This window comes from Mizuhopecten yessoensis, unplaced genomic scaffold (assembly GCF_002113885.1).
Source record: "Mizuhopecten yessoensis strain PY_sf001 unplaced genomic scaffold, ASM211388v2 scaffold4401, whole genome shotgun sequence".
Lineage (NCBI taxonomy): Eukaryota > Metazoa > Mollusca > Bivalvia > Pectinida > Pectinidae > Mizuhopecten > Mizuhopecten yessoensis.
The window spans coordinates 30,261-55,708 of NW_018405528.1; the positions used below are offsets into that span (position 1 = coordinate 30,261).

At 33.8% G+C, this 25,448-nt stretch overlaps 1 protein-coding gene across 4 annotated transcripts; it reads right to left on the reverse strand.

The window, feature by feature from the left end:
• Nucleotides 1-1,186: 1,186 nt before the first annotated feature.
• LOC110448944 lies at nucleotides 1,187-16,568 on the reverse strand. 4 transcript variants are annotated; one of them, XM_021495459.1, is made up of 5 exons: nucleotides 16,361-16,568; nucleotides 7,807-8,090; nucleotides 7,389-7,436; nucleotides 6,173-6,220; nucleotides 1,187-5,252 (listed from the first exon to the last, which is right to left on the reverse strand). In XM_021495459.1, exons 2-5 carry the CDS (start codon nucleotides 8,030-8,032, stop codon nucleotides 5,131-5,133), a joined length of 444 nt encoding a protein of 147 aa, XP_021351134.1. In that variant the 5' UTR covers nucleotides 8,033-8,090; nucleotides 16,361-16,568; the 3' UTR covers nucleotides 1,187-5,130. The 4 variants fall into 4 exon arrangements, with proteins under 4 accessions (XP_021351134.1, XP_021351135.1, XP_021351136.1 ...); XM_021495460.1 differs by lacking the exon at nucleotides 16,361-16,568 and adding an exon at nucleotides 13,257-13,349; XM_021495461.1 differs by lacking the exon at nucleotides 16,361-16,568 and adding an exon at nucleotides 11,885-12,144.
• Nucleotides 16,569-25,448: the final 8,880 nt, after the last annotated feature.

Genomic DNA, 25,448 nt, shown 5'->3' on the forward strand with positions numbered 1-25,448 from the left:
GGGGGGGGGGGGGGTATTTTAAACATCAAACTGTGTTTTCAACCTCATTTTTTTCGGTAATATGGATTTCATTGTTAGATTTTCATCTCATTAAGATACAATCATAATTATATTGTACATGCTCATCAGAACTCTATCCTTCATCATAGACAAGTAGACGTATTTTTGTCAATGGTAGGTAACTGTTGAGCATAGTTTAATTAGTTCCTTCTGCTAAGATGGTTCTTATTTATTTCTGTGCTTTGTTCAAGTTGTTTGGTGTTTATGAGTCAAATATTATAAAGTCAATCATATAACCATCCATTTAAAGAACACTATTGTGTCTAGAGCAATAGTCTCTAATTATTACCCTTTATACGTGTATATATTCTGGGTAATAAATGTATGAGAAATACCAGGAGAGATTTAACAAAGTGGGGGAGTATGTAGCCAGGTGTTTAGATACAATATTCAAATCATCGCTCGTAATGCCAGTGTTAAGGAAGGTATGAATATGCACGTGCAGCACGGACCACTCGTCCATATCCCAGTCACCGCCGTCTCCTTACTTCATTCTGACCCAACCACTCGACGGTAACACACGGAACCATCGAGAGCACTATCCGATCACTTCTTACTCTGGATGTTCCTGGTAAGTATTTATGTGTGTAAGTATGAAATACTATGATATTAAACATAATAATCATTCGTCATATTTCATCATCGTATATCCATTATTTTATAGTGTGAGCGATGTGTGAGTGATTTTTTTATTTTATTTTTATTTCATAGATTTATTTGTCAACGACTATGAAGTAAACGTCTCCACATCTAATTGAAAACAATAATGACCTATGTTACATATACATTACTTATGGTTTACGTCTATACATGTACACATTTAATGCGTTTTCACCATATCTGTATTAATATTTAATATTTTCATGTTGCCATTAAAATATATATCAATGTCTAGATTCTTTCGTATCTTATATTAAGGAAAACTTTGATATGTTTGTTGTCCCCTTGAATAGGTAGGTGTTATAATAATCTAGTCCAGTGTTATACAGAAAATAAATAAAAACAACTTCCTTCTTTCCACTGACGTTCTCTCCGATGCATTTTGCCCCTGCACGTTTGTAGAAATCAACAACAGCGCAAACATTTCAAACAATAAATTGTTTTATTAGTAATTAAGAAGTATGTCTATAATAATATAAAATTAGAATTTTTACAATATATCAACTATTGTAAAATAAAAAACATGACATATTTTAACAATTCGTATAATCACAACCGTCGTGTGTTGGCGAGCCCATCCGCTGTAACGTACTTGTTATTCTTTTAATTAGTTAATCTTTTCAAAATTAAACTTTTGGAAAGACAATTTGTTCCATTTATTTGTTTTCCTAATTTTGAAATATATAACGGATATTTACAAATCTTACATTGTGTTATTTAGTACACGTCGATGGATTGTTTTAAAAAGGGTTATTGTTTTTGAGGATGAAGATGTTTTCCTTAGATGTTAGGTCAAAGGTAATACAAAAGGGTATTATAAAAAAAAACTCTGTAGCAGCACACTGTTAATAATGTAGCGTATTGGTGATAAACTGAAGCATGAGAAATCAAAATCGCTAAGAGCGACCGTTGAAAGGATTTATCTGAATTTTATTCTTTAAAAAAATGATAATATATTTCTCAAGAGGATATTTGCCTTCCAAAATTAAAGGAAAGCTCTTGGATCCAGCATGTTTTGGTATTAAATAGCGTTTTTGATGAAATCATTGCTGTAATGTATTAAAAACGAACATAACTATACCATGTATGTTCTCTTGTACTTAAATGTAAAGTTTTTCTTGCGCTTGTGATATTTACGGAAACTTCAGAGATGCACGTATACTTCAAAAGTAATCACTATTCTCTCTATAGATTTTGATACCACAAACTCTAGCAGGAATCATTATTTCAGATAACCACTTAAAACAGTCAATGATATTGCTAACACATATGTGTTTTTGTAATTATGTTACATGACGTTAATGTTGTAGGTAGTTTGAATAACTGCGATAACTACTGTTTAATGTTATCGCAATCATTTTTTTTCTGATACTGTTGAGTACTTAATTTTAGAAAATGATTGGTTCTTGCAATTGCGCTACAAATGACATGCTCGAAAGGGTTTGCATTCGCATATTAAACAAGAACAAATTCATTTAAAACGCAAATATCTCATACAATTCCTTCAGAAATAGCCCCAAATGATTTATCCCGTGAATAATTGGTTACCAGTCTTATTCAAACAATTTATAAAATATTTATTTACGAAGTTAATCTCATTGTGTATTTTGATAACGAATTTCAGCCACAAAAAAATAATATACAACAAAATGTAGCGCATTAAACAGCTGCTGCGGCTGCCAAAAATAAGACACTGTTAATATGTCCTATAAACCATGTACAGAATCATCACTTGTACCAGGGCAATCTGTCACAGGGATAACAATGATGTAGCGAAGAATAAAAAAAATTCCTGTCGAACACAACAATAACATTAAGCACTTGGTTCATCCCCTTACGTAAGTTAGCCAATGTTATGTAAGTCAACAGATATTCATGTCAAGTTAATAATATTCATATAAGACAAGAAGGTAACTGTTTTAGTATTTAAAACTTCCTTAATTAGAATAATGAATTAAAACAAATTTTCCTGTCATTTGATTCAAAACGATTGCAATCGAACATATATTTAAATATGTGAATGTTTTACTCAATGCTTTATATCAAATATTAGAAATTAGAAGTAAGGAACACCTTTTTGAAATATAGCAAGTCGGGGATATTCAATGAATTATCACATTATTATAATGATATTTTATGGATACCGGACATCCTTCGCCAGTATGAAAATTTCATAACGTTACTTTAGGATAATTACCCTGCTGGTAATTGCTATGATATGGTGTTCATTTAATTTATATAACAACATATCTCCACTTTTTTAAAACCAACATGATAACATGAGTCCAAAATATGTGAAATGTTGCGAATATTTCTAAATGTCAAAATGCATTGGATTGATAAGAGAGGAAAATTTATATTAAACTAAAGCAAAACTCTTCTTTATAAAATTGTTGTCTTTATAGACAGATTAATAAGTTTAATAAAAAAGCACTTCGGGAAGAATGACAAAGGGAATGGCCGGTGATATCTACGTCAAATTTGGCATAAGGTTTCACTCACATAGTAAAAACGTAATTACAAAAACAGTTTATATTTCATATTGCATTGTATGAAGCACCGCATAGGACATTGGTCTATTGCATGGCAAGCTGCATTTAAGGCATATCATTATGCCCATTCTTATGACCAATACAGACGTAAAAGGTAGACAATGACTCAAGTGAAAGACATGATACGTGTTGATATACGTTGAAACCAGGTGTCGCTTTCGTTACACTTTTCATTCGTATACTATCTAATTTGTTTAATCCAGGATGATTTGTTTCATAAACTCAAAAATATTTGACTGAATAAAACCTTTAGTTTAAAGGTATTTTATTCAGTTATGAAAATATTTCAAACTTCATCTTACATATAGTTTGTACTCTAAATGATTTATCTCATAGACCATGATCTCTTTCACGTATACAACATGAGATAAGAAACATACATGTATATGCTATTACCAATGAAAACGTATTCAGTCAAGCACCATGGGCTTCATGCCTGATAGAAATGACCTCAAATTTGTATTACTGATTAATTAACTTAGATTAGATTAACTTAGATTATTCTGAACGCAGACATATACATTTGCATCTATATTCAGATCACAGTCCTTCAAATGATAACTATATACATGTACTATAGTGTGTGTGACATCACTCGGGTGTTATTGTAAACATCCTGTCGCCAGTGTCCAAAACCTTATCATGTTATAATATTCGGTGATTGGACCACGTTCTCGGGTAAGGAGTTCCAGCTGCTGACTACACGCTGAGTAAACGAGTATTTACGAAGTCTAATCTACTTCTTGATTTGTCCATGCAGAATGAATGCCCTCGAGTTCTTTTGTCTTGTTAATGATGAGATATGAATGTTAACAAATGAAATAAAAAAGCAAAATAACGCAAACTTCAACATTACCGGGAAAAAACAAATCAATAAACAATTCAAATTGAAGTGGTTTAAAGGCACATGCCCGCGGGTTTGAAAACAAAGTTAAGTATCACAAAATCCTGTATGAGTAACGTAAGGACTGTGTCCCTGGCAATACATGTATAACAAAAAATAGAGCAAAACTGGCAAACCTATTTTAAGTATTCATATTTCCACTTAGTCAAATCTTGATCAGCTGACGTTTTTTTTCAAATATTCGAAGAAATGTTCACGAAAAATTGTATTTTGGTGCGTCTACATCTGTTGTTGATTGATTGTAATACAATAAGATGGATATTTGTTTTCGAAATTTTCAATAAGTCAAATACTCCAAACTAAATCGGTTGGATACATCAGACTTCAGTTTATTGTTAATTAGTTATACTTAAGTAGAGTTTCAGGTAATTTCATCCAAGCACTATCTTACGATTCCTTCGTTGAGAAAAAGTTAATATTCAACAAACTTTATATATATCAACATTTCTCATATAAATCGAAGTTCTACACATTGTTTTTACCTAACTGTGGACGGGATGGATTACATACCATCGGTGATGATTGATCCTTCCGATCAGACGAGTATAGTGTTTTTCCCACTGGGGTATAACATCAGAGATATAATGAGAACCGTTTGACTAGGCCTATCCAAGTCGACGTTCCTCATTAGCACTACAGTAGAAACAGTAAATGGCTGTATCACATCAGTTGTAATCTAATTTGATTATGTCTGTCTTTGTTGGAGACGGATACCAATATATCTATAACAACAGTTGTTGGGTGGTTCGTATAATATAATTAGGTTTCCACTAAAGCATTCACTTAAAATAGGAAACACTTAGACCATTGAATATTCTCCAAACAAACAACACCCCGTTCTCTTTATTTAAAGTCTGTATTGCATGATTTGTAATAATATTTCCAAACCCTCCTTTTGTTAGAAATATGATTTGAATGTAGCTGTATCTTCCTCATTGCGTATGGATGACATTATTATGCGCTGCTACAGGAAGCTCCCTCCTCATCGGATAAACTCTTTGGTGATGGTGACAAGTCAAAGTGCTCAGATGGAGTTGGGTAAGGACATTCTGTTTCCTGAATTGGTGGTGGAGGTTCTGGCAAAATAGAATAACTTTGGATATATCGCATGAACCGTGGTCGTACAAAATATGAAAATTACAAATTCAATTCCAAATGAATTGTTTAACTTTCTGGATACAATCGTACAATGTTAAAACCTTTAGGGTGACAGATCTACAGGTATTGAACGTATGAGATAAAATACGACTAGTGAATATCTGGTTTGGTGAAACTTGAATTAGAACGAATCTTTTTTAATCCCTATTGCCCATATACACATCATACTGTTCCACAACGTCATATTTCAAAAAGAATTGTCTCTTCGATTCTAATACTATAGGACTGTAACCTAAATGGTCTATTTCTAGTATCAGTAGCCGTGACCTTAGAAATGTTTTATCTACATATTACAGTGCATTACCACGTCAGATTTCAGAAAGAGTGCATGCTGATTCCAGAAATAGTGTGGAAAGATAGAAGGACAGACAGTGATTACTGTAGGGCACTATGCACCTGCCACATCATCCACACTCTAGGACAAGACGACAACAATGGACGATTAAGAGACAAAAAGATATGCTGCGCCTTACAAAACATCTTTGGAGAAACCAAACGTGGATATCACAAACATTTCGAATCGGCCTAAACCTGATCTCAGGTTTTATTCTCATATACTTTATTGAAACTCGGAGCCAGGTGGTCCAAAAATGTGAAAAAAACTTCCAGTATTTAAAATGATATGTTTTAATTGCATAAACAACGAATATCTATAATGCCGTGAAATTGAAAAAAATAAATTCTTGACAAGTAACTGTGATCAGAAAGCGTAGTTTTGGCCCTACCTGTTTCCAATACAGGGCAAATAAACAATACCTCTACAACACATTTGATAAACATGTTTCCGTATACCTTTAGTATTCAGTAACAAAATTGATTACGATGTTGAACTACTTACCAAGTAAAGCGGAGTCTGCGGAAACAATGCCACTGTCAACCTTTTGACCTTAAAAAATGGAAAAAAAACTATTCTTAAGATAAATACAAACGTATTTTGTTTTATTTAGAAACTATTAAACGTTATTGTATAAATGAAAACTGAATTACAAAGCGATTTAAGTTCAATTTTAAATGTGGATGCAAATCTAAAAAGTACTCACATTATTGATTCTAGCAACGATTAACAACTTTAACAAGTTTATGCAAATTCTATAACTTGCTTTCCAGTTATCGATCCACATTCCTCAAATTTCAGAAATAGTTAAACGAGATTAAGTTTATTTGTTGTGTTTATTAAAAATTGGCCAAACTTCCGTGATTGTTGTATGTTGTCATTTCTAGATACTACCATAAGTACCGGATTGGTGTGTGTTGTCATTTCTAGACACTACCATAAGTACCATATTGGTGTATGTTTTCATTTCTAGATACTACCATAGGTACCGGATTGGTGTTTGTTGTCATTTCTAGATACTACCATAAGTACCGGATTGGTGTATGTTGTCATTTCTAGATACTATCATAAGTACCGGATTGGTGTATGTTGTCATTTCTAGATACTACCATAAGTACCGGATTGGTGTTTGTTGTCATTTCTAGACACTACCATAAGTACCAGATTGGTGTATGTTGAATCATTTTGATTTTAATTCATTAAAATATCTCGTTAAAAAAATATATGATATGCGATTAAGTTATCTTTTTTAAAGAAAGATAGACAAACAAATCCTACACTGCCACATCATCCACACTCTAGGACAAGACGACAACAATGGACGATTAAGAGACAAAAAGATATGCTGCGCCTTACAAAACATCTTTGGAGAAACCAGACGTGGATATCACAAACATTTCGAATCGGCCTAAACCTGATCTCAGGTTTTATTCTCATATACTTTATTGAAACTTGGAGCCAGGTGGTCCAAAAATGTGAAAAAAAACTTCCAGTATTTAAAATAATATGTTTTAATTGCATAAACAACGAATATCTATAATGCCGTGAAATTGAAAAAAAATAATCCTTGACATGTAACTTATTAGAAAGCGTAGTTTTGGCCCTACCTGTTTCCAATGCAGGGCAAATAAACAATACATCTACAACACAATTGATAAACATGTTTCCGCATACCTTTAGTATTCAGTAACAAAACTGATTACGATGTTGAACTACTTACCAAGTAAAGCGGAGTCTGCGGGAACAATGCCACTGTCAACCTTTTTACCTTAAAAAATGAAAACAATTAACTATTCTTAAGAAAAATGCATACGTATTATGTTTTATTTAGAAACTATTAAACATTATTGTATACATGAAAACTGAATTACAAAGCGATTTAAGTTCAATTTTAAATGTGGATTCAAATCTAAAAAGTACTCACATTATTGATTCTAGCAACGATTAACAGCTTAAACAAGTTTATGTAAATTCTAAAAATTGCTCTCCAGCTATCGATCCACATTCCTCAAATTTCAGAAATAGTTATACGAGATTAAGTTTATTTGTTGTGTGTATTAAAAATTGGCCAAACTTCCGTGACATATACGACATTTACGTATGATTATTGACAATTGTCACAATCGGGATCAACTTACGTCCCCTGTGGTCACGTAATTCGTTGTCATTCTCCATTCGCTGTAGCAAAATTTCTGTCGATTTTTTCAATATTTCAATTTCGTTCTTATGCTTATATAGATTATCTAAGAAGTCAGTGTCTTCACCCTTATGCGTCGCCGCTTTTACTCTTGCATCAAAGTATTCAAACTCCTTTGTCATTTTCTTTACATCATTGAAAAAATCTTGAAGCACGATATCCGACATCTTGGTATTATATTCAGCTACGGTTCAGATGATCATTTCGGTAAAAAGTCACCATCACCTAAAATACAACAAAGAATAATTTGGTAATATTTTATTGGAAATATTGTTCTACGTCTACTAATGCTGTTAACTTGACTTGTATTTCTGTTACCTTTGTACACAAACTCGAAATGGCTTAATATACGCTGATACGTGCGTGTACTGGTCGAATGACCAAGCGTGCCCAATATCTTGTTATTTGTGTAAAAATATATGGAATGCATACGTTATTCCTTCTCACAATAAAGATATACATGTGAAGTACGTGAGTATGAAAAGAAAGATATAGCGATCAACTTCAAAACATTTTCGAAGTACAACTGTATGTCGTTTACCTTATTCTTTCTCCCTCTCTCGCTCTCTCTCTCTATATATATATAGGCAACGTAGGCAGACACTTCATTGGCTAAAATGTGTACAATAGTTTAGTACTTCCTGATTCATCGGGTAAATTCTAGTTACTTCATATGTAATATGTTTAAAAATCACAATTAGAATGTCGTAAAATTCTAAGGCTGGATAAAATGTGATAATGAAAGAGACTTTAAGTTATCTTTATCATCTGAAACCTTCCCATCACAATCATTCGGTGGATCACCAATTTGATTGTAGGATTAAGAACACAAGCCAATGTATTGCCTTTTAGTAGATATAACCCTCTGTCATCATAACAAGCACACTATATTTGTGTGATAGGCAACCCTTACATTGTTTTCTTCCATTGGTTTAGACCTTTATTTTAATGCAATCTCAATCCTCATCCCATTCGTTAAGTTATTTACTTGACTACTAGCTTATAACTTCCCCCAGTTGTTGAGACATGTATTTGACTGCTGTCTCGCAATTCCCTCTCCGTTCAGACATTTACTTAATAGTGAATCCCACAAATCCCTCTATTTAATCAGACATGGATTAAATTGTTCATCTCACAAGTTCCTCTTTTTGTAGAGACATTTAGTTGACTGTTATCCCATAACTTCAAAACTCTCACAATGTGATTTACAGCAAATCTTATGTAGTTTATTTATTGAAACATCTATGTATGGGGCCGGCTAACTAAAGGAACCATGACCTTAACGTGTCAATTTAACGACACAAATAACGTTAATATAATAATAATAATTCGAGGTTCGTATATGCCACTTTATCACAACCTAGTTCGTAGGTCATCTCAAAGCGCTTTACAAATTATTATCCGTGGTTGTAGGGCCTTTGCAACCAGACAATATCTTTCTCAACACCCTGGGGAGCATACAGCCATTTTGGCGCTCACAGCTAGCATTCTACAATTCTAGCACTGCCCAACCACGTACTCATTTACAGCTGAGTTTATCTTATATATCTTATTTACATATACGATATGTGCATAATAGATAAAGAACCTTGTATCAGTTATATAAACATGTACGAGATACATGAAACTCGAATATTTAGTTTAAGAACGCCTCGTTACAAGTTGAATATCACGTATATGAAATAGAAGCAAATGCTAACATACTAACTAATAAATACGGGGTTTTTGTATATGCGATACGACACAATTTTATATTGCTCTAACACGTATATCAGCCCTCGCCGTATCACACCCCAAAACCCGTATCAGCCTCCGCCGTGCACACCCCAAAAACCCGTATCAGCCCGCAAAACCCATATCACACCCATTTTGGAAAAAAATCGTTTTTCAATATTTCAAAAATAAAAATAAATTATAAGATAGTAGTTCTGATTAGTAAGTATGTAATAAACAGTATAAAACACGCCTTTTTCCATATCACACCCAGTAGCAACCCTCGACCAATATCAGCCCTCCGGCCTTCGGACCTTGGGCCGATATTGCAGTCTCGGGTTGAAACTGGGTGTGATATTGAAAAAGGCATGAAATATTCTCTATGTATCACGTGGTAAAGAATTGCGAATATTGCGAAAAGCATGTCAATCTGACACCCCACTATCTCAGCTCTTTATCTATAGTCACAATTAAATGGTTTTTGAATTCATATGCAGTAATGAGACATCGAATAACAAAAGAATAGCACGATCGTCATTTGATAATTTACATATACACATAATTTATTCTTGAGTTTAAAGTGGAAAATAAAGAACTTTCTGTGAAAATAAAACATTATTTTTAGGCGAGTAGAAAAGAGAAAAATCAATATATCTTGATTTGATTTATATAACCCAGCGTCCTATGTAATTATACATGTAGTACAAAAAACTCGTTATTATATGCCTTGTGTGCGCGACCCGCAGCGGTTCCCTTTGTTTACATGGATATAGCATAGCTAATGTATTTGATAATATATGTAGGAATGCGGTGTACCTGAAACCGTAACAATGATGTTTAAAGTACCTAAACTAAGTAGTATATTATTTAACGATGAAAATGATATTGTTTGTTGTTATCTGTTTTCTCAGTTTCTCTTTTGGCCAAGGACGTAAAACCCAAAACAACAACGTATGAGGAAGTACATCTTGGAATCCCATTCCATTTCTGCAAGTCACGAGGAGCCTATAAACTCTTGACTATGCTACATGCTTCTGTATACATCGGGGTATCACCGACTATTCTACACATTTTATTTCACTCCTATCTCGAACATGAATGCACTCAAACATACTACGACCGCAGGTTATAGTGCATGAAGACGAGGAAGTTTACACATTAAGAAATAGAGCAGAACATGCTAATGTACATATGATTCAGATATTTATCTCTGTGTTAGAGGTAATATAGAAAGAATCCCACGTCGTCAATAGGACGGGGACATTTTAGAGACTTAAAATCGATAGAAATACAGCATACATTGAGATAACACCGAACAAACCCAATAACAGGACGAGCGGGAAAATTCAAAACCAAATACAAACAGAATGAACATCTTCAAAACAACGGAAGTGAAAACATAACATTATCTGCCTAAATGATTGAGAAATCTAAACTATAGGAAAAAATAAGTGGCAAATTTAACACTACTTTTACTCCATATTTTTACAATATAACAAACAGTCTAAAACGATATGAAGAGATATATTACTATCAATGAAATATTCATAAATATGCAAAAGTAAGAATAATATGTTTTGGTCGGTACTGCATACAAGTTATTAGTAATTTACCTTATATGTATTTGTTTTTGACGCTAGTAATCCGTGTTTAATTTATAAAGAGATATTGCTTATATTGACTGAGTTTACACTGATATATATACACAGTAGTACATAAAAACAGAATATTAGTTCTTACTAACGACATATGCAGATGAGGAAAGCGTGAACAAGTCTAGAGGGTTGTTATCATTAAGCTCTCGGTTGCGTTCAACTTTGTTGTACATGTTTAAAATGTCCTTTACACAACTTTTATTTACGTACTTTATTAAATTGTATTATAATTCCGAAGCGTCAACACACAATAATAAATTGGAAAGACTCCATGACCCTATGTAAAAGAATGGGGCAATCAAATGCTGCAGAGCTTTAAGCGTCCCCACGCCATGTATGGCACTTGTCATGATGTCAAATCGAGTTAATTCAAGTTACATAGAAGTCGCAAGTTTAAAAATACCAATGTTTATTGTAACAATTGTGATATCTTCCTACAAAGAATATTTTCAGTATACAAACCCGAAGTAAGCTAAGAAAATATAATTGAGTAAAACAACAAGACTGTTGCGGCAAACTTATCCGGATATAACAATGTGATAGGTGTGCATACATCTTCATAATTACAACCATGTCACCATATAATGTGTTAAATATGACAATATAATTGCAAAATAAAGATTCATAGATAAAATAAAATACAATACATACCAACTTAAAAGCACTGAACATTAATAATAACTCTATACTCCGTATATCTAATCCACTCCCGATGATCCTTGTAAAACTTCCTTATGTTATAAGAGTGAGACCAATCAAAGAGTTGTCACTGGCAATGTATGCAGTTATATAAATATGCTAGTTATGATATATATCATTTTGAACAAAACTAAGTACTGAGTCTGACACTAATAACTTTTGTATGAGAAATAGTTGCTCTCCTTCCTGTCAGAAGCTACGATTATATGAGAAGTACTCCATTCCTTTATATGATTTGATGACTAATAAACAACACTTCCTCTTCCTACTGTCTGTTGTAACAAACACAAACCCGTCACAGTGTCCTCACAAATTACAAAAATAACACGTTTATAACTCATCAGGTTCAGTAATAGTTTTTTCTTCTTCTTTCAAAACAATTTAAAAATGGTTTGTCAGAATAAAACAAACGTGACTGGTGAAGGTTTCTTTATATAACTCCAATAAGTGTGTCCTGATATGATATGTTGCACAATAGTATAAGGATGAAAATGTCTGCTTTAAATAAGGACTGATCTATTGATAACCACAAGGCTTGCAAATTTTACCATAGACACGTATGTCAACGCAGGTTAAACAAAAATGTATTTCATACGCAAATCGATAACGATTTTCACTGATAGCACAGAAAAATACCAGGTGAGAACAAAAACTGGTGTTCCTTTCAGAAGGGTAAATGATTTCTGCTATATTGACTACCCCTGTGGTATAAATCTAGGTCAAATCCAAGTGAAGTTACGTTTTCATTACAAGGACAAAGGGAAGTGTCATATAATAGAAACCATCGCTATGCATACTAAACAGTGAAAAAGAGTTTTCCCAAACGCGGTAAAAACCTGCTAAGTATATAATTATATTGACGGAACGAGTACAATCTGCAGAAGTTCTTCAATCCATTGAGTTATCTAATTGAGATCAAAACTTTAAAAACATGTAAAAGTAAAAGTCGATGACAATAAATAGTCAACCCTTTATATATGTAATCAACACACTGGATATAATTATGTTCGAAATCCCCTTACCATCCACACATGACAGGCTGTTCTATCAGTTAAACATATATAATTTTCCACACACCTGCAGCCCGCATGACATCAGCACTGAATGGGGCCAATTTTAAAACACCGCAATTCAATAGATCTTGTTTTAGTGGTAGTGGTCTGGCCCCGTGGCATCGTTACACCATGGACATTTATTTTTGATAATTTCATCTTAGTTATTGGTATTTAGCTTGTTTATGGTTTTCTCTTCATAATATAAATAGAACTATAACCCTGCTAAAAAAACATCCAATGCATGTTGCGATCCTCAATGACATACTCACATTTTTCTCTGCAGTTAAATAAAAACATAATGACAGGCACCGAAAGAGGAAAAGGGAACGCTTCTCACTCTGGATGTATGAAAGAGGTCACGATTATGACAGAATCATTCAGGCATCTTAAAATGTTCTAAATAGACACAGAAAAAAAGGGAAATCCCCGTTTTCGTCCGTTATCAATCTATTTATAGATTCCATGTAATTTATCACTGCGAATCTCAAAACTACCTGGGTGAATCAATTTGGGGATCCTAGAAAGGATTTTCTGAGTATACATATTAAATGTTTTCTTTGAATAACAGTTAAGATGAATTAGTTCTGTATGGTTTGCTTGCTATGTTTTAATAAAAAAAAAAAAAAAACACTGAAAAAAACACCACGGTGACACCACAAAATATAGACTTTACGACATACATAAGGAAAGACCTTACGCCAAACAAAAGTATAAACTTTACAACATAAAAAAAAACATAAAGCATACCCAATACAAAGGTAACACAAATTTACAACATATAAAGCTTACCCCATTCAAAGGTATACATTTTATTACACAAATATTACGACATGTACAGTTATGACATTTACACACACACGCAAAATTGCATTCCATGTTAAAGCAAATATAACCACAAGTATGGGTAAGTAACTTCACGAGAGTGTCTTACATTTCATTGAAACAGGAAGCCCATATCGCTGTGCTCATTTCCCTCTAACATTAACATGTCCCCTATCACTGTACATATATACTAGTTCTCTACTTTGTATCGACTTTATCTTCAGGTATAAATCTAAAGCGTTCACATTAAGTACGTAAAGTGACTCTGACAATAACAAAGATTAGGTTTAATTCGTCTCCTTCCTCACCTTAAAGAATTATTTTCACATCAGTAGTTATAGAAAACTGAGCATAAAATGTCATTTTTCTCTGGTAGTTACTTTGTAATTATATTATTGTTATACTCTGCCTATTATAAATCAAAAGAGTTCATAGCTTATAGCCATAAAGAACCCCATGTCCGCCACCGTCTTTAATACTGAAATATCACCATCGTGAGGAATTCCATGAAGGTTTTAATTTAAACAAATATTACTTTTTAGTGCATGAAATTAAAAGTAACTGAATAATTTCAATTTAATACATTCATTCATTAAAATGTGTTTTTCTGTATCCTACAGAGAAAACTGCACTTATGTTAAAGAAGAAACGTAAGATTATATATAAAAAAATAATAAAGACTGCTTACTTTTTTTTCAAAGGAATCATCAAATCTTGACTACTTAAATATCCAGGGTTTAAACAATTGTATACATCAAAGAAAGAGATTAATATCATAATCAATTTTGTCTGAACGACAGGGAATCCGTGCAATACGATGTGAAACAACAAATAGCTATGCTAAGGACGTTTATTCCTCATGTTTCTTTGACATGAAATCCTGACTAAGTCTTGCACAATCCCATTTTCGCCCATTACGATTTATAATTGAACGAAACAGTACAAACTTCGGTTAAAATCGACATGGTAGAACTAATTATTGTTAGAAACTATACCAATCAGGGAATGGTCATCTAGGATTTCCTTACAATTCAAAATAACACAGTTGTTTATTCAAACCGAGTTACAGTTATGGTGTTGAAATGTCTCAAAACGCATTTACAATTAGGCAGGATCATGATTTAACATAACAAAAGAAATAAAAAAAAGAAAGGCAGCGGTAAATGTTTCTGCGAATTCGAGGCCGGGACAGCCATCTATAATTTGGGCATCGCCTACTACTGGTCTTACCCCGCCCATAAATATCCTATGAGACCAGTAACAAAACATCCATAGAGTTTATGATGTTGAATTTTGGTCTCATCTTGAATTTAATGAAACCTCACCGTAAAGTATTCAGGGGGCTATCGTCAATGTGGTATTATATGTTAAGGGATATATATAGACGAGTTTTCCCGAATATCGAATAGTAAAATGTTTGATTGAAGAGATCAAAATTGGTTTGTTACAATGTTGCCTTTACGCCATACTAATTTTTCATTATTCAAGTGTCTAGTACTTAAGTATTGTTTGACAAATTTTAGTCAGGGTAACGTTTGATAAACTGGCGATTTCAAAGCATGCTTGTTATAAGATGTAAATTGAATGAGTTTATTATCAATCCTTACCGGGATTTTACACAGGATTTTTAAACGAACCTAATTGTGACCCCTGAAACTGTTTTAATGGCTTCAGCTTGGATGTTATGTTAAGCCTGTAGTTTTTATTTGAGTTGTTAAGCATTTTATCGCAAATGCTATCATGAAATATGTGTTCAAAGGGGTCTAATGAGTTGACTATATAAAGTATAAAGATACTTCTGGCCATATACTGTAACAACTTTGCAGCTTATCTAGGAGATGCTTCGTTGAATATCTTTCTTCATTCCGTGTACCGTTTTCAGAAATAAATATGTGATGTTTCTGCAACATTCTTTGTCATTATGTTTTTCGTTATGATTGGTTTCTTGTTATATTTGCGGATGTCGCTGTAAGGCGATATCAAACCTTTGTTAATAGATAGCAACGGTGGCCTTGACATCTGACTACCGTGCATGTAGGTATATAGCAAGAGAGCAAGGCAAGCAACCAAAGCTGTTGACATTTGTCCTGACAAGTGACATCACTTTTCGAACAACCGTCTGATATCGGCAACATATTCAAGGCAACAACAAGAAAACAATGAAGGTCGTTTAACATCTACAATGAGCTCCTCTTCTTCTTCTTTTAAATTAAACGGGTGTCAATGAAAATCTCCCTAAGCAAAGCTTGCCTTTTATTGTATGCTTCCTACCTTAACTATTAGTCCTGGATCGTCCGTGGTATATATATATATATATATATAGAAATATTATAAAAAGAAAAATTCTCAACAACTAGTCTCGTTGTGGAGAATTTTTCTTTTTATAATATTTCTTCGATGATCAGTTGTCTACTTGAGGCATGATAAATTTCAAAATAGGCAATAGAAATGGCTGAAATGCACTTCCTTGTTGCTACCGTAGAGAGACGGAAGGTCCTGAAAATGATAAGAATGTCACTTGTAAGAATATAATATGGTAAATTCTACTCACCCCCATTATGCAGTATTGTCCTTATTCCATTTGCTTTGGTCTCGAGATTATTCCGTTTTCTTTGGTCGTTCAAGACAACAAAATCATTTACGCATCGATATCAACAGTAGTTTCATAAACACGTTTACAACGATGGCCATCTCAATCACACAGTGCGTTGTTTCCAATAGTCCTATTACCACTGTGTAATCGTCATATGACACGATTATAAAACAAGGAAGTAGGGAATACCCAGCGTTTATAAATAGACGTGATGTGCTACTAAATGAAGGTAAGTAACTCTTACTTGTTGATTTGACTACAAAACTCTAACTTCATCGTAAGTAGACTCGTTGAGATACAATTTTGTCTCTCTACTAAATAAAACCGGTTAGGCTGAGTCAAACATCAACAAAAGAGTATAAAACAGAAAACGAGAGTATAAAAAAGAAAACGAGAGCATAAAACGGAAAACAAATAACCGTTATAAACCAAATGTTTTCAGTTAAGAACTGATACATTGTAACAATGATAACTCTAATCCTCGCGTGGAATCATTATAGTAACGGTTGTCTTGTGATCTGATTTCCACCAGCTGTAAGTATTTCCGATCATTTTGTTACACTTATTTGTGATTTCCGTGTTGACCTCTCGGCGAGATGACGAAAATGAAGTATGACATGTCATTACTAAACGTTCAACCTCTTATGCTTGTGTTTAATCTGAGCGTCTTGTATCAAAACAATAACCATAAGACAATTGAGTCAATGTAAGATATTTGTGTTTCTTCGGTAAACATATACTTTGTATATGTGTTCTAGTTTTACTATTAGAGAATATAGTTGAATTGATGGCATACACGCCATGAATGAACAGAATAAATTGAGTCATATGGATGCTGAAGCTAATTTTACTAAGTTATCTCCCCTGCAAACTAAAGCGAAGACAAAAACACAAAAACATTAGAGAAAATAATGAAAAACATATAACGAATGAAGAACGATGAATTACATTAAACTGTAATGCTTTAGTATGAACGAAATAATTATATGTGAATTTTGCATCGTCTACACAAGATATGATAACACTCCGGCCTTCCACGCAGGCGGCCGGGATTCGATCCCCGAAGTCGTCGTACGCATGGAATATTCAGAGAAACCCTAGTGGAGTACAAATTGGATTCTGCGGTATCTGTGCTGTTGCATTCAAGTGAGGTGGCACTATAAATGACACCATTGGAAGCACGGTCCCTATACAAACAGAACACAATACATCTCCGGCACATACGCAGGCATACACACATAGGGAGATATTAGCCCGGTGGCATAGGACTAGTAGTTAGCGCATGATAAGGCAGCTCCTGCGAATTCCTCAAAAATTGTATTGATTAATGTATAGTATTCTGTGTAGTTAATCGATTTCAGAATGACACGTACGCATTCAAATAGATGAAGTACATCAAAAAATAAAAACCTGTTAAAGGTTAAAATCAATAAAGTTTGAAGTTGATCCGTTGAAAATTACTTAAGATATTGAGCGGACATCCTTTAGCAATTAAGTAGAGAGTATAACTCAGTAAATTAAAGTCGTATAATAATGGTTATCATGAACATCTAAGCTCGAGATAATAAGTCGAGACCTCGAGATAGTCGAGATGTCGGGGTTCCTGAATGTACCACCGTAATTAACCTTTCTTTGAAGTTTGATGTTAATCCATGGAAATTAACTCGAGATACGAGCGGACACCGTTCAGTCAGCAATTGGTTAAAGGGGTATAACTCAGTAATTGATTACAGAAGTCGGATAATGGTGGTTATCGAACTCGTCCGTGTTTAACCTTCTTATGAGGTTTGAAGTAAAAATCTGCTGAAAATAACTTGAAATATCAAGCGGACACCGTTCGTACCCGATCGCCAACTCGCGTGATCTCATAATACGTCCTGTGTTTCGACGGGCGATTAAACAATTAGAGAAAATCTACTTTATTTTCCATTTTGGAATATCTTTTTTTGCTAATGACGTAGATAAGACATAGTATATTTTACCTCTCTCGACGAGTCACGAGCAATTCCTTTACCTTACGACAATTAAAAGTATGCACACTGTGTCAATAATGAAGAAAATTCACAAAGGCACATTTCTTGATTTATAATATTTTTTAATTAGAAAATGTTTTCAGGTGATATTTTTATTTTGAGTGTTCTCGATGGTTCCGCTAATTGAATATGATAACTCTAAATAATTTCCGTGTAATCGTTTAACACTGTTCCACCGTAAAAGTGTGAGACGTAGTTCCTACCAATGACATTTAGAACCTTATAATACATATATTAATACACAGGGTCTAAGAATAGATTGTATGTGTTAAATATGTGCTCAGCAATTAGCCGCTAGATATTTTACAGCTTCACATGGGTCAAGGTTAGTATAGCGACTATACAGTCCGATAACTGACACGATATACGCTCTAATTCACGACGCTCGCAACAGTGACAGTAGTGTGTTCATTAAAATACAGTCTACGGGAAGGCAATTAATACAATCCTTCTTGTCAATTGCTCGCCTTGATTAAACTCGTTCTGTATATCCTTAAACATTAAATCAGAAATAGTAAGATAATTTCTTTTATGAGAAATTGATTTAAGTAATAAAAATTTGGGCATAATTTAGTTTACAAAAGTATTCCTATTATTTTCTCCCCTGTCACCTCCCTTTAGATATTAATTCGTAATTTCGGAGCATTTTTTTTTAATCCAAAATTTGGGGTTTGACGCATTTGCAATAGATAACTGAGTTTGATTTAAATAGAATTAAGAATAATTAACCAGCAAATTCAACACTGTTTATTTTAAATCAAATTATTGCAAAGTGAATACTTTTTGTACATGTAGATTTATTTCAAAATCTGTCGATATGATTTTTCAATTAAGGTGCTTGTCTGTGCATGTCTTATAAGAAACGAAGCCGAGTGTGACAGACTTGACCTCTGACCAGTTGTAGTTGTGTTAAATAAAGATGAAGTTCTAATAAGTTCACTTCAATGTACATGCGCGAAAAAAGTGGCATTTGAAAAAATAGTGAATATTTCAACTGAATTGCAGTTATGTGAAATTAACATAAAACATTTAACGAAATCATACATATTCATCATTAGTCATTGAGTAGACAGGTCTCCGAAAGATCCAAATTAGGCAAAACATTAAGATCCAGATATCTTTTAAAGCTTTAAAATTAATTTTAAATATGTAATACAATTCCATTTTTTTTACGTACTCCGCGAGGGATAAGTAAAACAATGTAGAGAGAACAGGCATGGTAAGCTGGTTTCGGTACTGTTTTGAAATCACAGTGTTATTTAAATAAAATATCTAATCTAGCGTGTTTCTACAGAAGCGGTATTGTAACACAACCCAATTCCACGCTGTGAAATTCAAGACTATAAAAGTATGTACGAGTTATTTCCCTTGGTTCATTTATTTATACTTAAAGTGGATAGGAAATAAGTCATGACTGATTATGATTTACGTCCTATACGTTAACTATATTGTTTATTTTCCATATAGGAACGTAATATGAATAACGGATTATGTTTCGAATATAATATCCTTAGCTTATCTTGCAGGTCGAAAAAATACAGTTATATAACAAGGGTGATGGAATATGTCCAAAATGTCTTACCACGCTGCTCTGTTCTTCTATGACGTCATTTGTAACTTCTCTACACGTCAAGGTAAAAAACAGAGGTCAAAGATGAAAAATGTGGGATAATGTGACAGTTTTACAGGATAAAAATGCTATCATATTGATATGACATAAATGTTAGAGTTTAAATAGCGCGATTTTCCTGACATAGAAACTCATACTTGTACATGTAAGTTACGCATGCCAAAAATCAGTTGACAACAGGTAAAAGTGCTCAGCGAACATTAACGGTGGACACATATTGTCTACGTAAAAGCGTAAATAGTTGTTTGTGTTAAGTTAAAACCTACTGTATATAAGTTATGAATTATCTCAATGACGTATCTATCAGTTCATAAATCTATGTTAGGATACATAAGGCGGTAGAATGGTGTGTTTTACCTGGTAGATATGTACGCGTACTCGGTATTACGCGTGCCTGGGCTGTGCATACGGGTTAGTTGCTCGATAACTTCCATTGAATCTGCTAAGCTATCATTTCAGGCTTTGAAATGTATTCTTCCTGTATCGTAAACATGCCAACTGTACTAAAAAGAGTGAGATTTGACAGTGCATACACGGTTAAAACAATTATTAAACACATGTAAACACTGACACGTGCAACAGCATGACCTACCTCGCTCGCCATCTTGGTTTCTTTCCGAAAGTGACCACTTCGGTAAACGTTGGTTGTATTGTAAATGCCGTGTTAGCGTGGTAAACAGATTAGACTTGTGGTAATCTCTTGGTATATTTTACCTTTACTTCTCAGTGTTTGTTAGCGTGGTAAAAAATTAGACTTGTGGTAATCTCTTGGTATATTTCACCTTTACTTCTCAGTGTTTGTTAGCGTGGTAAAAAGATTAGACTTGTGGTAATCTCTTGGTGTATTTGACCTTTACTTCTCAGAGTTTTGTTAGCGTGGTAAAAATATTAGACTTGTGGTAATCTCTTGGTATATCTGACCTTTACTTTTCAGAGTTTTGTTAGCGTGGTAAACAGATTAGACTTGTGGTAATCTCTTGGTATATTTCACCTTTACTTCTCAGAGTTTTGGTTTAAAGCTACATTACGATGAAGTACGTTGTTAATGTCTGTTTTAATACTGCATAAATATATCAAGTGAGTCTCCTTACGGAAAACGACGGTCTGATTTTGCAGATAAATATTCATAAAAATGTATAATTAAGAATTGAAGAGGGGATCCCTTCTCCTGTCTGACCATACATTTTATACAGTTTCTGATAGCGCATGCGCATATATGATACCACTTCATTGTAAACAAGTGAAAACAGTTACCGGGTCAGCAACGAAGCGAAGAGTCCCGAAATGGCCAAATCATGCTGCAGGGATTATGTTCGGAAAGCATTATTGCAGATCGGAATAATCATGAAAAGCCCTAGCAATCTGAACTGGTGGGAAGCTGAACAAAGCTGACGTGGAATCGAGCGCAGCCGTGTTTATGTTGTGAATAAGTATTTAAAAGCGTTTACGTGGCTAGTATATTTGTCTTTGAAACACGGATGAAGATAATTTGTTATGAATGAAAATGGACATGTATCGAATTGTTTACGATGTATTTCCATATACTTGATGCGAAAGAAAGAGATAAGTTAGGCAACTGGTTTGTATGATATTGTAATGAGGCTCCGTGTGATAATTTTGTGATGAAATCTACATTCCAAGGTCACTGTAAATAGTGAGGCTATGACGTATAACACACACTATGTTATGTTTTTTCCGGACCCAGTTTATAGGTAGTTTTTTTTTAAAGGAGCAAATTTAATTCACATGATGGTGTAGGAATATCAAAATTACGGTTCAGGATAATTATACCCGAGGAGGAAGGACCAACAATCGGATCACGTCACGTTATACATACATATATAACAAACATACTTTTAAACCTTTGGTTTGTAATGTAACAGTTAATGTTTAAACATGATACAGATGTTGAATGCATAGCCAAGTAACAACTACATGCATGGTTAATTAACGTGCTCAGACGAGTATTGAAAAATAAAGCAACTTGGGAAATTATGACAATATAAATCTATTATAAGATGTGTAGGTACCACAAAACTATTGTAAGCGCCATTCTAGATACGAAATTACCAAGTTTGTCAACGTCATCACACAGGGGCTCGGTTTCGAGATTTTGAGTTATGCATAACATCTGTGAATACCCACAGCACTAAAATTCAGCATTTATAAAACCTTAAAAAAGTCGAGGGTATCGACAAGATTCTAGAATGTGTATAAATACCTTTTTAAGTGTTGTGGTTCTTTAGTGATGTCATTCATTACTCAAAATCACGAAACCGAGCCCCTGTGAACGTCGTCTGCTAGCGATGCTAATCTGACCGATTAGACATGGAATCTGTTTTGAACGTCCTTGGAATCGTTATCACCTACTGAAAGGACCACTTAAATAAAATTTCCGAGTATATATACTTCTGAAAATAACGTAATATTCCAGTCGATAGAAACATAAGCGTTTCCGAGGAAACAATCAAGTCCGTTCAGCGCCGCATCACTTCCAATCAATGCGCGAAAAACAGCTTTAATTTTAAACAAGGAGAAGTTATGCAATTATTAACCTTTTTTTCAACATACATGTATACACACTCATATAAAATAAATAATAAAGTTAAGTTTGTGTTCAAACTATTTTATGTGCGTGTGATTTGCAATGACACGAGGGACTATATTATTTCTTCTGGACGGCTGTTCTGGGATTTGAACTTACTGACGTCACTGATATGATAAGCGGGAAATTCAAACGTGTTTTTGCTTCAGTTACTATACAAAACAAACTATATAAATGTTAATGTAAATATAAGCATTGAACTGTTACCAGATGCAGTATACAGTCGATATGAACTCAATTTGGGTGACAGATAAATAGAATGTCGCCCGTTAATATGAATATTTATCTGTCACCCAAATTGCATTTATATCGACTGTATACTGCATCTGGTAACAGTTCAATGCCTAAATGTCCCACCACAAGAGAATAGAAAATAACTAAAAAAAAGGTTAAAAAAAAAGTTATTTCGTCATAAAAACACATGATACAAACTCAGTATGTTTTGGATTTCCAGAAACGTGTATTGTGTGTTATGACTCAAAATACATGTACTTACTTAGTGTGAATAGAGTATGAAAAAAGGGTAGCAGGCATACATATATTACATGGTCTTGAATGAATAGTTTAAAGGAAAATCAGCACTCATAGAGATTTTAATAATGCATTTTCCAAACATGTTTTTATAGAATTTAACTGCATTTGTTCAATTTCATGCTTGTATGAGCGCAAATCGGTTACATACATATTCTATGAGATAGGGCTTCATGGTAATTATGTATGTAACAGATTTGCGTTCATACCAGAGATTCAGAGATTTCAGAGATTTTTTATTATTACTCAGGCACACTTTTATGCGCAACAAGAGGTCATCATAAAGTACAATATGACAATGATATGGTTGACCGTAAAGCACTCACCTTATTATGCTAGCGTACAATAATATAGTGGAAACTATTACACTCCTCATACAATGATAAACACAATATTACACTACTATCATACCTTATTATAATAGACAATATAACGCACTGCTCATACAATGACACTCATCATACACTGTAATATACATTATTACACTCATTTTACAATACTATTACGAGGGTATAATACATAGCATTACATTCACACATACCGTGCGTTCACACAGTGGTATAGCAGGCACTGTTGCATCCATCTTACAGTACAATCCTACAATAATATTATTACAGTATTACACATATATTACTCGCACTCCATGCTACATATAATATAGATAGTATATCACACCATACAGTGCAATCATACCATGGCATAATAATGACTATCATACTCATCATACCATATACTATTACAAAGGTATAATAGACAGTGTTACAATCCCATCATACAATACTGCAATAGACAGATACCAAACAAACCATGATAAGCAAGCTGTAACCACACTCATTATGCAATACAATTATGTTAGGTTTAACAAAATGATCAGTAATATCTATATGTGTACCAAAGTTTACAGTTTGATGTGTGAAATTCACATATTATTTTTTAATTGTCTTTCTAGTAATTGTATGAACAGCGATAGATGTGATAACATGAACATTGGCCTATACGAATTGGCAGGTGCACAATTAACTAATGACGATAAATAATAACTGTACGTGTGATTTGACCAGTTTCGACACGGACTTGAATACAATTATATTTCTTGGTTTCAAAGTGGGAACATAAATTGCTATATTAGTTTTTTACGGGATGTCCCTTTAATTTATACCTTAATTGTCTGACTCGCGACATTTCTGGTCCTAGGTATACCAACTACAAAGATAATTTAGAGGCAGTATTTTACAGTAAATTTTAAACTTTTAAATGTGTATATCCATGGAGCACATGACTTTGCTGGGGTTTGAAGAAGACAGTTTACAGGTTTATTGTTAATTAGTATTATCTCCCCCGAAGATAACAAAGACAAGGATAGAACTAAATGTATCAAAGGTGTGTGATTTTGACTCCTGCTAGGACATATATGATTTTTTAAACGCATTTACCACATCTGTTATTTTCCAACTCTAACAAAGTATACACATTCACCCGTGTCTGTTTGATTTAGAAAATCTAGTATACACAGTGTTACAGATGTCAACCCCAGTACTACCTATCTGATAGAGATACAACACTGTCACCGAGATCGATCCTCTGTCACCAGTGACACGGATAGCTCCGTTACGGTATGATTCTCAGCAGCAGCAGCAGCAGCAGTGCCGTGATTCCACACAGCAACAGACACCAACGATGTCTGTGCGCGCGATACGTGGACCCGCTCCAATACCTTAAAGGATTTCGTATGCTACATCACATAGTGGACGCGTCCTCATGGAATTAAGTTTTAAACACTGTTTCGAGTACATGTCTTTACGACTGGTGTCAGAAGTGTGTAGAAAGTAGTGCTCGTATTTCTTTTTGGAGTACAAAACTTCAGTCCATTCTGTCATATCGGAGTTACACGGTGAAAGAAGGGAGCAGGTTTTGCGACGTTGACAAGTATCCAGTTTTTTTAAAAGGAGATATATATTATGTGTGGATATTTTCATTTGTGCATTGTCAATGATATCTTTGATTACTAATTATACATCCGGGTACATATATGTCTATGATTATTAATCAACTATTTAATTGTGGAAAATCACTATTACAACTAACATATTCTCACTTTACGTCTTTATAATTTGATCTCTGTATCAAGGATAGGTCCGGGATTCTTTTACTGTTTTTTGTTTTATTTAACAAAGCTATTTCCATTTCTTGATGAGGATATTTGGGTGAAGGGAAGCTTACCGGTAAAGAATCTGACACACCGGTGAC